This window comes from Lepisosteus oculatus, chromosome 12 (assembly GCF_040954835.1).
Source record: "Lepisosteus oculatus isolate fLepOcu1 chromosome 12, fLepOcu1.hap2, whole genome shotgun sequence".
In the NCBI taxonomy this organism is placed as follows: Eukaryota; Metazoa; Chordata; class Actinopteri; order Semionotiformes; family Lepisosteidae; genus Lepisosteus; species Lepisosteus oculatus.
The window spans coordinates 33,019,729-33,035,529 of NC_090707.1; the positions used below are offsets into that span (position 1 = coordinate 33,019,729).

At 38.2% G+C, this 15,801-nt stretch overlaps 1 protein-coding gene across 8 annotated transcripts in view; it reads left to right on the forward strand.

Moving 5' to 3' along the window:
• Window positions 1–13,132, forward strand: part of LOC102697829 (caspase-8-like) — a 24,479-nt gene extending 11,347 nt beyond the window's left edge. For 5 of the 8 annotated variants that reach the window (XM_069196965.1, XM_069196962.1, XM_069196961.1 and 2 more), the window contains 2 exons: window positions 1,378–1,873; window positions 3,203–4,538. In XM_069196965.1, coding sequence (XP_069053066.1) covers window positions 1,378–1,873; window positions 3,203–3,407 — 701 coding nt within the window. In that variant the 3' untranslated portion in view covers window positions 3,408–4,538. Of the gene's footprint in view, window positions 1–1,377; window positions 1,874–3,202; window positions 4,539–6,068; window positions 6,187–6,598; window positions 6,640–7,441; window positions 7,744–7,955; window positions 7,991–9,622; window positions 9,729–11,294; window positions 11,794–12,466 lie in introns of those variants that run through there. The other 3 variants (XM_069196967.1, XM_069196966.1, XM_015359467.2) reach the window with 3 other exon arrangements.
• Window positions 13,133–15,801: the final 2,669 nt, after the last annotated feature.

Below are 15,801 nucleotides of genomic sequence, written 5' to 3' on the forward strand. Positions count from 1 at the left end.
TACAAGAAATTGTTCATTTGGCAGTTACAAGGATTGTACTGTATATCTCTGGTAGGCGTTGAAGTACAGTAACAAAGCGTGTGATAGCAGCTCAAGACTGGATAGAGTATTATAGTTTCATGTTGTATTGTCAAAGATTGTTTGAATGTTTTTGCATTTAGTGCACTTTTGCCATGGGAAAATCGGTTATTTGTGTGGAAGTCTAACGGGAGATTCCTGAGAGGCTCAAACAAGTGCAGCCAGAGATTTAATAATAATAACAATAATAATTCTTACACTTATATAGCGCTTTTTCTGGACACTCCACTCAAAGCGCTTTAAAAGTAATGGGGAGTCCCCTCCACCACCACCAATGTGCAGCATCCACCTGGATGATGCGACGTCGGCCATAGTACACCAGTACGCTCACCACACATCAGCTCTCAGTGGGGAGGAGAGCAGAGTAATGAAGCCAGTTCATAGATGGGGATTATTAGGAGGCCATGATTGGTAAAGGCCAATGGGAAATCTGTCCAGGATGCCGGGGTTACACCCCTACTCTTCTCGAGAAAAACACCCTGGGATTTTTAATGACCACAGAGAGTCAGGACCTCGGTTTTATGTCTCATCCGAAGGACGGCGCCTGTTTACAGTATAGTGTCCCCGTCACTATACTGGGGCATTAGAACCCACATGCACCACAGGGTGAGCGCCCCCTGCTGGCCCCACTAACACCTCTTCCAGCAGCAACCTTCATTTTTCCCAGGAGGTCTCCCATCCAGGTACTGACCAGGCTCTCACCTGCTGAGCTTCAGTGGGTTGACAGTTGTGAGTTGCAGGGTGATATGGCTGCTGGCATATTTAAGGGAGTCTTAAGGGAGCCTGACTTGCCACATAACAGCAGCCCTTAAATTTCCAAGACACCTCTGAGCTCACAGCATTCGGTTGGTTTTTAATGTCAGTGGGTGGTCTAACGGCTTGGATTTAATTGATATCTAGTGGATGTGATATGTGATTCCTCTTTTAGTGTGGCTAATATTCTGATGCATGCTGGGATTAAAGCAATAGAGGAACTTTGAATGTAACAAGCCAGATTAATTAAGACTGTATGTCCCAATTAGTGGTGGCAAGAGAGAAGAGGAGTAAGCGGTATTTCTGAGAAGTTCATCTGGCTTTGGGATTACTATTTTAATATTTTTAAGACTAAATTTAATGCAGAACTTTTTTTTTATTTATATCTTCATTATATGGTGATCGCTAACTTGATTAGCCTTTCCTAAATTCTTTTAGAACAGCTCTTAACATAAAATGGCCATGCATGCTTTTGGAGGATAGCAAATGTTGTCGTGTAAGTGAAACTTTGACCAAAAACTGTCTTTATTATTTGGTTTCTTGAAGAGGCTTTAGAAGAAGTGTTCTCCTGGTTGGGCTTTGAAGTGAAACGGCACGATGACCTGAAAGCTGCAGAGATGCGCGCTAAATTGGAAGAGTATGGAAAGGCATCTCACCAAGGAAAAGACTGCTTTGTGTGCTGCGTGCTCAGTCACGGAGAACAGCAGTGCGTCGTGGGTACAGACGGTGAAAAGGTCGAGATCAAAGACATCGTCTCCTGTTTCAATGGGCAGAATTGTCCTTCTTTGGTGCAGAAGCCCAAAGTCTTCTTTATCCAGGCCTGTCAAGGGAAGGAGCTACAGAAGGCTGTGAACATACAGGCAGATGGAAACGATGACTGTGAAGCTGACAGTCAGCCCTTTTCTAACGCCACAGTGCCAGTAGATGCAGACATTCTCCTTGGCTTAGCGACTGTGCAGGAGTGCCTGTCTATGAGAACTAAAGTAGATGGCTCCTGGTACATCCAGTCACTGTGCAGGCATCTCAGGAGATGCTGTCCAAGGTAAATGTGATCATAAGCCCTTTTTCTTTTGTAAAATGCTGCTAAGCTTCTCATTATACATTATGGTTGCTATAAAATTAACGACGGAATAAAGGAATTCAGTGCTTGCCTTGTCTGGGGCTCTGGAATGGCTGAACTAGCAAACACAGTTGCTCAAAGTACAAGTTAAACTTACAAGTAATAGGTTTGTTCCATGCTGAAAAGAGAAGAAAGAAAACAACGTTTCGGCCGTGGAGCTGAAGGAAGAAGGCTCCATGGCCAAAACGTTGTTTTCTTTCTTCTCTTTTCGGCATGGAATAAACCGATTACTTGTTCCTTTGCAGCCTACGCATGCTGAAGCAGCTCCCCACCTGAACTACTTCAAGTTAAACTTAAACAGCGAGTCCCAGGTACCATGCTCAGTCAAGTCACGAAGCGATTGGCCCATATTCCCCAAATGGTTGTGCTCGGTCTGTTATAGTGTTGGGGTTTGAGGTTAGTTGACCAAGACGCTCAGCTAAGCAGCAACTCCTACAAATTCATTGATGCCCGTGAGACATCCAGCACACCTCCAGTGGGTGATAAGCTGTCACCTACAGTAGGCTGTCAGGAACTGTGGAACTGACAAGTGAACAGGATGAATGGCACAATAGGTAAGGAGCACAGGGCAGAGTGCCTGTTCATCCACATTCTCTCCGCACAGTACAGGAGTTGTTTGCAACTCCAAACCATGCGACTTGCAGTGAAAATTCCCCAAAATCAAAATGGGAAAAGAATATTTCTCTGATTTTGTATGCATAGAGAAACAAGAAAATGATGCCTTTTATCGTATATATACAGTAGCATGTTTAGTCTAAGGCGGCACTGTGGCACAATGGTTAGCATTGCTGCCTCTCACTGCTGGGCCCCTGGGTTCGATTTGTGGTGCTGTCTGTGTGGAGTTTGTATGTTCTCCCCATGTTCGCTTGGACTTCCTCCAGGTGCTCTGGTTGCCTCCCACTGAAGTGGTTTGATAATTGGCTTCTGGGAGAAATTGGCCCTGGTATCTGTGTGTGACCTGTGATAGACTGGCATCACTTCCAGAGTGTATTCTGTTTTGAGCCCACGGTTTGTCAGACTAGGCTCCTTTTAATTAGCTCAAATTAAGATAAAAATCCTGAAGTTGTGCGTTCAATTTGCCGGGGCAAGGTCTACAATATTTTTGTGTGGTGCCATTTAGAGAACCTCTTAGCTTGTCTAGATGGTCTTCTTCACAATAAAGCATCACATTTGAACTTGACAAACGTGTTTTAACATTTGAACTTTGCCAATGGAAAACCTCTTCCTCTGTTTCTTTCCTTTCTACACCAGAGGTGAAGATATTCTTTCCATCCTCACAAGTGTCAATGAAGAAGTAAGCACGAACACTGGCTCCATCAAAGGGAATGAAGCCAAGCAAATACCAGAGCCCAGGTACACTCTCAGGAAGAAGCTTGTATTCTACGTGAAATGTGAACAAGGTATTCTGACTGTACCTGGCAGTATTCCTGATGGAACTGTGTGGAATATACTGTAGGCCACTATAATACAGTATGCCTAATATTCCTCCTTTGATTTTGGATTGGTATCTGACCACTAGCTAATGGAATTGTCCTACTGTACATGCAATATTTTTCTACCATTTGTAATTTACATTATGCCACTACTGTACTGTCCAACAAAAAATCCAGACATTTTATTGTGATACTTCAGTGACTGATGAACCAGAAATGCTTATTTACATCTTGCCTACACTGAATTTTATAAAGCAACATTTGGGTGCAAAAGAGAGATTCTAATTCTTTTCTTAAACTGGATGTGTTAAAGGGGCAGATTTTGAAGAACGATGTCCAGATTTTAAAACCAGCTGTGTGTGACGCATACAGGGGATAGTATTTTAAAACAAAAACAGATGGGGTGGATGGCTCTAACTTCATAAAACACTTGTATTATGTATTTGAATTTAGTCAAATCCAAATGCTGAGATGTTTTCATTTTTGCATTTTGCATCCAAATGTTTTGCATTGAAGTGTAACCATGAGACAAATTTATGAGGCAAAATTCTTCAAACAAAAACTTTAGAAACTTTGAGGAAATGTTAATGTCAAATAAAGAGTAGAGGTTTCCAGACATCTTGTGTATATTAATGTTCTGGTTTGTATCAAATGGAACAACCAGTTAATTAAATGGTAAAAATAAAATTGCCTACTGTGAGTGCTAAACATTTGTCTTGTGAATGGAATACTTCATTACAATAATTTAAGACACGAGTGGAAAAAGCTTATATATGCAAAATTTTTAGGACAATTATTAAAATACTCTGATACTGGAATACACATTGTATGTGGGGAAAACAATTTGTATATAAATGGCATAATGTATACATTTAAGCTGCTGTTTGCAGTAATCTTTGATGAACCACCTGATATTAACATATAAACAACATCATCAAGATGTTTCCTTTGTTGTGGAGCACCATGATGATGTTGTTTTTTGTTTCAATTGGCTTAGTACCTCAGGTTTTTTATATGAAATCTAATTGCTGTATACATTTTCATCCTCACACATTACCTCAAAGTAGCTGTATGTATTACTTGTCAAAATTATACAACTGTTCTTCCACTGAAATGTTAGTTACATCCAAAATAAACAATGCTAATTTTCTGTGGGCTGTTTCTTACCTTTGTGTGCTGTGCATCTCAAAACCTTCTCCTGTTACTAACCAATCCACAGTGTTATTAGGAAAATGAAGATCTTTTAGGGCAGTTACACTGCCATTTTATTAGACAAAACAAGGTTGATCAACAGGAATCTTCCGCAGAAGTCACAGGCTTTTAGTGGTGGTCACCATTAGAAGCAATACAAGCTGGAACGCTGACCTTAAACCAGCCTGCATGTGCAGTTCTTGTAGGATTCTGTCCCATAAGACTCAGAAATTGAGTCTCCAATCCTGCTCCTGGAGGGCTGCTATGGCTGTAGATTTTCTAGGTGTCTTAAGTTCACCAGAAAAGAAGGAAGAAGCTGTTAAACTGATCCTATTAATCCCATAATGAGCTCCTTCAGGTTAAGAGCCCACATGGACTGAAAACCTAAAGACACACTGACCCTCTAGGACCAGGATCGGGTAACCCTCTTGTTGAGCTTGGACAAGCATGTGACTGTGCACTGCTCTGAGGTTTAGATGCCACACATAGTCCCAGCCTGTCCCACACATGTGCAATGGGGTTCAAGATAGGTGAGTATGACATCCATGGCAATACCATGTTCTCATCACAACAAGAAAGGCCTTTCTCACCACAAGGACGGGCAAAGTTACAGTATGTGCGATTGGTTTGCCAAAATATGCCAAAAGAAGAACTTGATCAATGTAATGCTTTATAGTAAGATTGCCATCAGTTACTATAAGTGGAGATCTGTAGCAAACAGACACTGCTGGTTGGGCTATCGCCCTTGGACTACCCCAACTATCTCTGTGTTTCCTGTGTTGTCCCAGAGCTTGGCTGGACATTGATAGACTGTTGGACTGTCATTTTGTGCTAGGTTACAAAAATGGCTGACTGTGAATATCCCAAATGATGAACAACAGTTCACCCACAACCCAGCCACTAAAATGCCAAGGACGTGAAGGTTATGGATGAAAGGGAGAGAACCTAATCTTTTCAGACAGCAAATTTATGAAGGTCTTCAGAATTTTAAAGGAATAAGTGTTCGATTCAATTATATACTGTATATACCAAGTTAATTTCAGGTAACAAAAGAGGGTCATACTGTAAATGGAAACTTGTTACAGATCAATTTAAAATGTATTTTTTATTCAATTCTTGAATTCTTACATTCTCAATCCTTCAGGTTCTTGCATGACGAAACCCATGTACGTCTTTACGCATTGTAAAGTGCTTGAATAAAGCTTACCCAATGTTTGTCGCGTAAATGTCTCTATTCAACTTCGTTTATCTGTGACTAGGTTTCACCTACTCTGTATTTACCACAGAGAAAACAGAAAAAGAAAGTTATGTGCTGTGATTATATTCGTTTTCAAATCAACAGATACGTGAAGTTGTCAAGTGGCTTTTCACAATTTAATCATAATCATCAGCATCGTCATCCTCACATGTGCAGTTAAATCATATTCCTTAATTTTCTCTGCTGTGGGTTTACACCTTGTTTTGTATGTTTTTTTCAAGGCACGTCAAGAGTTAAATATATCTGTCCTTTCACTTCCGCAGTGAAAGTGAGGCCGCTAGCTAGCTTTAGCACGAACAAGTGTTTTCTTCGTGGTTGTGCACAATATTTTTCCATATGCAGACTTCTCAAAGGTGAGAGGAAATTATGTATCTGTGTTACGTGTGACTACTATGTTATTTTGTTGTACAGCAATTGTAAACTGTAGACATTGTACAACTGCAGTATACACGCTATTTTCGTCTTTTTCTTGTACCTTTACACATTTGTTTTTACTATTATACAGCTTAGACGTTTTTGAGGTCCACTCTGGCAAACATTTGGCTCATACCCGCTCTCGAAAAAAGCTTGGGTTGAAAACTGTGAATAAGCTTTACATTAAAATGTATTCAAAAACGACTCCCCACCACACAAAAAAAACAGTGTGTGGTGCAGACGTTTGAATGAATTACTGCACACCACGTGTTTTTTTGGAACTACTGCGTTAGTTCAATGTTATTATTGTCGTTATTTTTGCAATGCTTTATTATCTCTTTATTTTTGTAGAGATTATACAGTACATGATGTGTTGGTGAACAGTCTGTGAGGTGAGAGCGTGTGATTTTGCTGTTGTTAGGGAATTTATGACTATTCAACTTTCGAAAATCGGAGTAACAGTTTCCTTCGAGGGGCGATTGTTTTATCTGCAATTCCGATCTTTCTAAGGACACGTTTATCGTTGTTTTATATTTAGCTTTTAGTAAGAAAGAAGAAAAGTAAGAAGACGAATGTAAAAAAACAGCTACAGTAGTTTAAAGCGTATTTCAGATTTGCAGTATACTGTATGTACAGTATATCCTCAAGTTGGTTTGTCTCTGAATTAACTGTCCTCGAATTGAAAGATTGCGATGTTATTCCATTAGCTAAGACTTGCGTTATTGTGGGATTTGTATATTAGTTTAACCTAAAATTATCTCCCACACCAAAATGTCTTCCTGTAATGTATGCATTTAAAGTTTATTCCCGGTGTGTTCCTTGTTACACCTACTGTACCACTCAAACTTTCAAAGCGCTTTATCTCCCTCCCTGATCTGAAACGTTATAGTGATGGGCTCGAAAATGGGCATTCCGAAACAGAACAGGAAGCTATGAACTGGCTTAGTTAATAATTTGGAGTGAAGATGTATACACAGACGTTTAAAACTAAACTTTAAGCCTGTAAGAAAAACAAACAAACAAACAAACAACAAAAAAACACACTTCAGAACCTATGCGTTCATTCGTACTTGTTCTGATGTACTAAAAGACAAATGTTTAGCTGGATCTTTTCATTGGCAGTGAATCTGCCATGGAATAAGCTAAATAAATCGCATTGACATACTCTTTCATGTTTTGATTTTTTATTTGCAGGCACAGAAACACCATGGAAATCATAAAAGAGAATAAATTGTTCCTTTTGGAAGTGCTGAGCTGTGATCCGTCCTATATTCTACAACATGTGCAGCAATCGAGGGTCATTACTGACCGAGAGTACAAAAACATTGCATACTCTCCTGACAATCATGAGAAGAAAATTACAGATCTCCTGGACAAAGTTATTTTCAAGGGGAATGAAAAGTGCCAGGAATTCCTGGAAATTCTCCAGAAGGAGGACGTTAAAGAAACATTCCCCAAACTTCATGAATGGCCCGGAGGAAAAGTAGATGTATTGGGTATTTCCATCACCTTATGCTGTAGTACAGTATTTTGAATTCAGTTAAGAAATTTATTAAATGCAACCAAAGCAACATAGTGACAACACAATCATACGTTTGTTAAAAGGCATAAAGATGGATAGATAAAATGCTGTAAAAAACATTTAAGTGGTACTTCATAAAGTCTGAAGACATTGCTAAAATAAATAACTGTCATAAACATTTTTCAGCTAATCCCATACAGGAGACACAAGATGTTACAAAGGTAATGTTTTTTTTTTTCATTATGAAGCTTTAAAGTTCTGTTTAAAAACAGCAAAGAAGAATATATAGCTTAAATTACATACGGTATAGCCTAAAAATATCCATTCATAATATACAACTTATTACTGTAAAAGCAATGTGTAAAGCAATATTTATTAAAACATTCCTGATGTTTTGTATATAAGGGTTTGGAAATATAGCTAATATGCAGAAAAAGTACCATACTTCTACTTCTGTTTAACAAAATAATGAGGCATTAGTTAGATCTTATTTCTGGTAAGGTCATCTGTAATGAAAATGGAGACAGACAGTGCTCTGTCTTCCAGGTTATAACAAGTTAGGTTATGAGAATTGTCTAATACAGTAATTAATTATTACTGTATACAATTATTAATTTTATAGAAGCCATATTTGTCTCTACATCTGTATTATATCTGATATGTCAATCTGTAAAACTGCCTTATTATAATTATAATAACTATTAATAATTAATATAATACAATAATTAATATAATAATTGATATAATTAATTAATTAATATAATTATATTATATAATTGTTATGAAAAATTCCTTGTTATATCAGTATATACAGTATATATCCAGTACTTACAGTAAATATGCAATTATTTAGAAATAAGTATTGTAAAATAGGGTACATCTTTGTAACTAAGTGTTTCATAAATGTGTTTCACACATGGAAAAAGGTACAAAACCTGTTGACACGGTGAAAATAAGGTTAGAATTTGGATGATCTTCTTTCCAGAAGGACTAAAGTACACAATGTAATTAATCTCTGTTCTGTTCACTGTTTTTTTTTTTAAACATTTGTAAAAGCTTACAGCTTTACAAACACTGGAAAGAATAGAGTGTTTTAAAATTCGAGACATGCTCTTGTTCATATGCTGTTTACACAGAAGCACCAACCTCTGCTCTTTCTCTACAATCCCCTTGGCAGGAGTGCTGATTGTTGTGAATGAGGATTTTAATATTCACATTGAAACCTCTCCCATTGGAGAAGTGCAGGTCCTTTCATGTTGTTCATTTTTGCGGTACTTTTATCAGTGTGTCTAGCTAGGGTGAAACAGCATGACAGGTCCTGAAAGGCCTGAACTGGAACTCTTGACACCAGCACTGGAAATACTGCCTGCAACAGGCCAGTGTCACTGCAACTACAGAAAGACTGTATGAACAATGCAGTGATATAAACAGATCTTGCCTGGCGACTGTCCATGTCTCCTGTTTAGTAGATTGAAGCTTTTATTTGATATTAAGAAAATAAAATGCTTATTATTTTGAAATTAACTATCTACCACTTACTTCCTCCATTAGGTACAATTTACGGCATTACAAATGAGATTTGTTCGTTAATTTGGTCCGATTTGAAATCTGGTATTCTGATTTGGAACGTTTATTTTAGTTCTTATTTCAAATCTTGGCATTGAATTGGAGGACAGGGCAGCATTAACGAGCGTGTGAGCTTTGTGGGAGATGAAGCCAGTGGATCAATAATTCGTTTTCAATGTCACAAAACAACACCAACAAGAACAACTGCTGCGAACAAGGCGGCTTTAAGTGTTTCTATTCTTCCACGAAATTTACAGGAACTTGTATTATGTATTTGTCTCGCACAGGGCACTGAGTACAGGATGGCGAGTAAACCACGAGGATACTGCCTGATCTTCAATAATCTAAACTTTGAACGACTATCCACACGCACTGGTACAAATGCTGATGCCAGTGAGTATTTAAGGACACAGTAGCAACCTCTTTGCTAAACACAGGTGGTCCGTTTCTGGGCTTACAGTGGCTATCACTGTTTTATATTTTCATTGTGCTTCTTTCAATATGGAAAGATAATGTATTTAACCAAGAGTTTTTGCCATTGATTGACATTTAACACTGTATAAAGTGTCAAAGTGAAAACATAATTCTACAGATCCTTCTAAATCACTTATTCTGTGTCTTATATTTATGAATCAATTAGGAGGTTTTGTGGAATTTTGTTATCAAATTGACGTTATAGAGTGTTTTCTATGGCAAAAAAGATCCATTGTGATTCTAAGGAACAAGTAAAGCTTTATTCCATGCTGAAAAGAGAAGAAAAGAAACACAACATTTCCCAAAGAGGGCTCCACAGCCAAAAAACATTGTGTTTCTTTTCAGCATGGAATAAACTTTTACTTGTTCCTTTGCAGCCTACAGTACGCGTGCTGACGCAGCTACCTGCCTGAACTACATTGTGAATACATTGTGTGAATACTTTTGATAGCCACTGTAAGCGCATCTCAACACGGACATGGTATATCAAGCAAAGCAGTGCAACCTGCAACTTTCTTGTTGCCTAATGATGCATTGCCAAGAGTTGTGCAAGTCCTCATGTGCTGTCGGAATTAAAAAACAGTTCCGATGGGCAGGTGGCACAGTTTAGATTTCTCCCCATCATCTCCCTGCAGTACAAGTCAATGCTGTTAGCCTAGGCATAAAGACAAAGTTGGCAATCACAAATGGATGGGTATAAATTAAGTAAAAAGCAAAAACATGAATCTTTCTACACTTTCTCGAAGGGAGCCTTCTTAATTAAACTCCACTTTAAAAAGGAGATAACACCACCGTTTTTTAGATTGAAGGGCATTTTGATGATATAAAACATAGCGCTGTACAACATGTGGATTTAGTTTCTCAAAGGCTTGCAGAAGTTTAAGAAAGCTATCACTAAAAAGAATAAAGAACAGTAAAGACATAATATTGGTACAATCATAACTAACATACTGTATTGCAGTAATTTAATGTACTTTCTGCAAGTCCAAACAATACAGAAATGGAGATCTTTGCATCTGGTCTGGAAATATTACACAATTTGAGAAGATGATGATGAAAATGTGAATTCGCTTCTGAATCATCTTTATAAGTAGTTTATAACCAAATCTTCATAAGGCAATCATAGTGTTCTGTTTTACAGATCATATGCAAATGTATTTCTGTTATTCCAAACCAAAAGTGTTTTTGGATTTGTTTTTGTGACATTTAAGGAACATATGACTCAGTCATTTGTAAAAGGCAATATATACTTCAGAAAACGATGCTTGTATCTTATATTGGCTTGTATTTTTGGAAAACTGAACTATACATTTAAAATGAATTGAAACGTGTTTTTCAATATTAATGTAACTATCACATATTGAAGAGTTCAATAATGCTTGACTGTCATATTAGGAGAAAACCTGCATTTAGAGATGGAATGTCAAATGCCATGTAAATGATTTTTTTTTTAATGAGCAGTCCATATTGTTTTCTTTCTTCAAGAGGCTTTAGAAGAAGTGTTCTCCTGGTTGGGCTTTGAAGTGAAACGGCACGATGACCTGAAAGCTGCAGAGATGCGCGCTAAATTGGAAGAGTATGGAAAGGCATCTCACCAAGGAAAAGACTGCTTTGTGTGCTGCGTGCTCAGTCACGGAGAACAGCAGTGCGTCGTGGGTACAGACGGTGAAAAGGTCGAGATCAAAGACATCGTCTCCTGTTTCGATGGAAAGAAGTGTCCTTCTTTGGTGCAGAAGCCCAAAGTCTTCTTTATCCAGGCTTGCCAGGGCAAGGAGTTTCAAGAGTCAGTGGAAGCACAAGGTGATGGATGTTTTCCAGTTGTTCGTCTTGAATCCGATGACTCTGGTATATACAGAGTCCCGGTCGATGCTGATGTCCTCATAGGCATGGCCACAGTCCAGGAGTGCTTGTCTATGAGAGACGTAAGAAGTGGCACCTGGTACATCCAGTCACTGTGCAGACAGCTCAGAGAAGGCTGTCCAAGGTAAATATATGTACCACACATTCTATTTTACTATCCTTCTCATTATACACTGCAGATATTGTAGGAATTCATTATACTTCTCAACCAGAAAGAACGGGTATCTGCATTCAAAAACTAGTTTATATCTGTGACAAAGTCAATGTAACCTCATTTCCAATGTCTGTGCCAATGTATAGAAGATGACCTCTTCCATATTATTGTTACTTATAAGGTTTTTTCTAAGAAACATGTAGAGTAGGGTTGTCTGGTCTTAGTTCAGAAGAGCTGCTGTTGTCTCGAGATTTTCATTCCATCATTGCTCTAATGATTGGCTTAATGCAACTATGGTCCATTGACAGCTTTTCAGTTTTCTTATAGTTTTAATATTTCACAAAACCCATAAGACCTGCCAGACTTATAGCCTAGCAGGACCAGGATTGGACACCCCTGATACAGTGTCCAGTATTTAGTCAGAAAGTCAGGTTCTGGCTGAAATTTCTGTTACATTAAAGAAGCGATAATTTCCAATTACATTAAATAAGTAAAAATGCGGTATTACTGTTAGGATATTGTTTTTGGAACGAAAGAACTGTCTACGTACACGGCAGATGGTGGCTCCTTCTTTCACGAAGGAACAGAATTTGACGACAATTTCTCTGGGAGACACTCTTGTTTGTTTTTTCTTGCTTTCCAGAGGTGACGATATCCATAGCATCCTCACAAAAGTCAACGAGGAAGTGAGCAAAGAGGAAGGCACCATAAAAAGAATCAAACTGGCCAAACAGATACCCGAGCCCAGATACACTCTGACGAAAAAGCTGGTCTTCCGTGTACCTTAAGAAGTCTTTGGAGAGAGAGATGGTACAGTTGATAGATTTGGAAACCTGGTAAATGTTTTAGAAATGTAATGGGATGTAATCTAATATTAATGTTTACTTTATACCTACTTGTACTGTACCTATTCCCATTTCCTTTATACCGGGGATGGCCAGCTCTCGTCTTCCAAGGCCTGCAGGGACATCTGATTTTCATTCTTGTCCTAATTACTTAATTAGTTGATTCGGATCATCTGTTTTTATTTGATCTTAATCGGCTGCTCCTTGAGCAGTACTTATAAAACCCTCAGAAACCCAGCCCTTGACAAGTCCCGTCCATGTTAAAGAATGCACTTTTTTAGATTTAAACAGTACAGACTTTTTAAGCAATATTATTTTTAATTGTTCTGAAGCTTAGTTTATACCACCAGTTTTAATTTTGTTTATGTACTTGCTGTACTGCAGATACCTTAGATTTGCATTGTCTTAAAGGGATTTATCTTTTATACTTTTATACTTTCCCAATAAATATTTTTAGGACACGAGTGAAATGTGTTTCTTTTCTGTTTTTTTCCAAGGTCTTTGCCAATAGATAGGAACCATTTTTCTCTGAGTCAGATCTAATTCTATTTCCTTCTACCAGATACAAAGGTCAATGTTATTCTATACTTACAGTAGGCCTCAAATCTTATTTTATATCCTTAATCCATTGTTTATTGTCCACTTCAGTTGCTAAAATACAACATACTACAAATTCATTCATTTCATAAAACCTAAATGTTTTAATGGCAAAAATATATAGTATTACCTTAGGTCACCATCAATAATTCTGTGGAATTATTTGTTTTAACTTTTTGGAAAGTAAGCAACTACTGTTGCTTTTCCTTTTGGTCTCTAAATGGAAAAAGCTCTTCAAAATGTAAATTAAATTAATGTAAATATTAAGACAGTTTAGTAAACACCCAACTGTTTTATCAATTTTGAAGGAAAGCGCTTTCGGCGTTTTGGTATTACTGTACTACAGTATGTACGATCGAATACACGGATTTTATTTGATTCTCCAAACTAGTTTCCTGGCGATACGCTGGCTTCCCTTCTATCATCATATCTCCCTATTAATTTTGTCGAGTCCATATTCCAGAGAAGATTGGTTTATAAACTTTATAAATAAATGCAATAATATAAATGACTTTTTTTACATATCAAAGAATGTTTTGTTATGAGTTTTTTTTTATTTAGGTCCACAGACAACCTTGCCCTTAAGTGCATGTCCATAATTCATATTTTCCAATTTATGGCTACACGCAAATAGCTACAATTGTTGTCTAATCAGGGAAGACATGGTGCTCTCACATACAATTCAGCTCCTTTACTGCATTGGTCTCCTACCTCAGCAAGCTCTGCTTCTTGATACTGAGGAGATCTCCCTGCTACTGGAATGCTTGTCATCATAACAGTCTGCATGAGAGATCACATATGTAGTAATACTCCAGGGGCATATACAGAGTACAGAGGGATATTTTTTCCAAAATTTAAAAAATGGAAGGTGATCTAGCAGATTCTGGATCTCAGTGCTGAATGTTTCTTTTTTGTCAAAAAAATATGGAAAGGCACAAAGCCTTAGACATCTTAGACGCCACTAGGAGTTACAGCTCTTTATTTGCTCAACAGATGCCCTTATAACCGGCAATTTTCAATATACACAAAGCTTATATCATGGATAGGTACAAAATGCAGTGCAATTGCTGTACAAATTGAAACAGAACTAAAATGAAGCTTGTGCAGGTAATGTGGCCACACAGCAAAAATGTAAACACCCTGAAGGAATGTATTGTGTTTATAGCAAATAAGAGCAATCTGCTGTATTTGCAGTCAATTGGGAAACGCCGTTAGAGCTTTGACAATTAAAATCTTCAGTGGAATAGAAAGGGCAGCAGAGTGAGGCAGTGGTTAGCATTGATGCCTCACAGCACTGGGGCCCTGGATTCACTTCTTGGGGTGCTATATGTGTGGAGTTTGTATGTTCTCCCCGTTTTTGCGTGGGTTTCCTCCCACATTCCAAATCCAGATACTGGTTGGTTAATTAGCTTCTGGGAAAAGTGGCCCTGGAGTGAGTGTCTGCTGTCTATGCCCTGCGATGGACTGGCATCCTGTCCCTGCCTTGCCATCCTGTTGCTTGCTGGGATAGGTTCTGGCGGCCTCCCACACCGTGACCCCGTATTGGATAAAATGGTTAGAAAATGGATGAATGGTGGGTAATACAGTTTAAGAGTTGCTGGAAGCTCACAGGTCCTGACTAAATAAATTAGTCTGATTCAGGAGTGGGGATGTGCATAGCCAAATTTTGTAAATAAGAGCTATAGAGAAGTGCTGTTAAAACAGAGAATGTCTTTCTCAAAACAGTCCCTCAAACAGGGAGTCCCCTATAACAGTTGCCACAGCCACTGTGTTCTGTGGGTAAGAGGAAGTTAGCCAAAGAGTGCCAAACAGAAACTAGCACGTAATGTAATTTACATAAACAGAAGCAAAAGTGCTGAAGTCACCTCTTTCCAATTTGTCTGAAATTGTACGCGTCTGGTTGCACCTCGATGTTTTCTTTTTGTGACATCTGATACACGGACTAAATCAAAATGTTTTCTTCCCCTCAGGTGTTATATGATGCTGACAATTGGAAACCAAAACTAAGGCATACACAAAACTGACATTTTTATACTTCTGATAAGGCATTGTGGATTACAGATGTTTTTTTTTTTCAGATTGTCTTACATTTTGTAATTGAACCAAATACCTTTCAGAATGAATTAAAAATTCGGCACTATATGATTCTGGCACTTAAAAAATAGTGTTGATTTTCACTATTATACTTTTACTATTAAAAGGTTAACTGTTCTTAAAACAATGCACTGTAGTTTGGGTATTAAGAGACCAAGCTTGTTTTTAGTTCACTTTGAACACAAGCATCAAAACCTAACTTAAGACAAACTAAACATAAGCAGCCAATGCTGTATGCTTATGGATCCCTCAGAGCCACTAGCGCACCCACAGACTGGCACATGAAAAGAAAAGGTGTCCACAAGGGACACGCACAAACAGTGTCATAGGCTTCTTACAGGCCCATCTCTAAACCTTAAAACAGGAAAAACTTCAACAGGAAACTTCAGCTTTCCTGGATTAGCTCTGCCGGGTATCCTGGTGCATCCCTTCCCACCCTAGC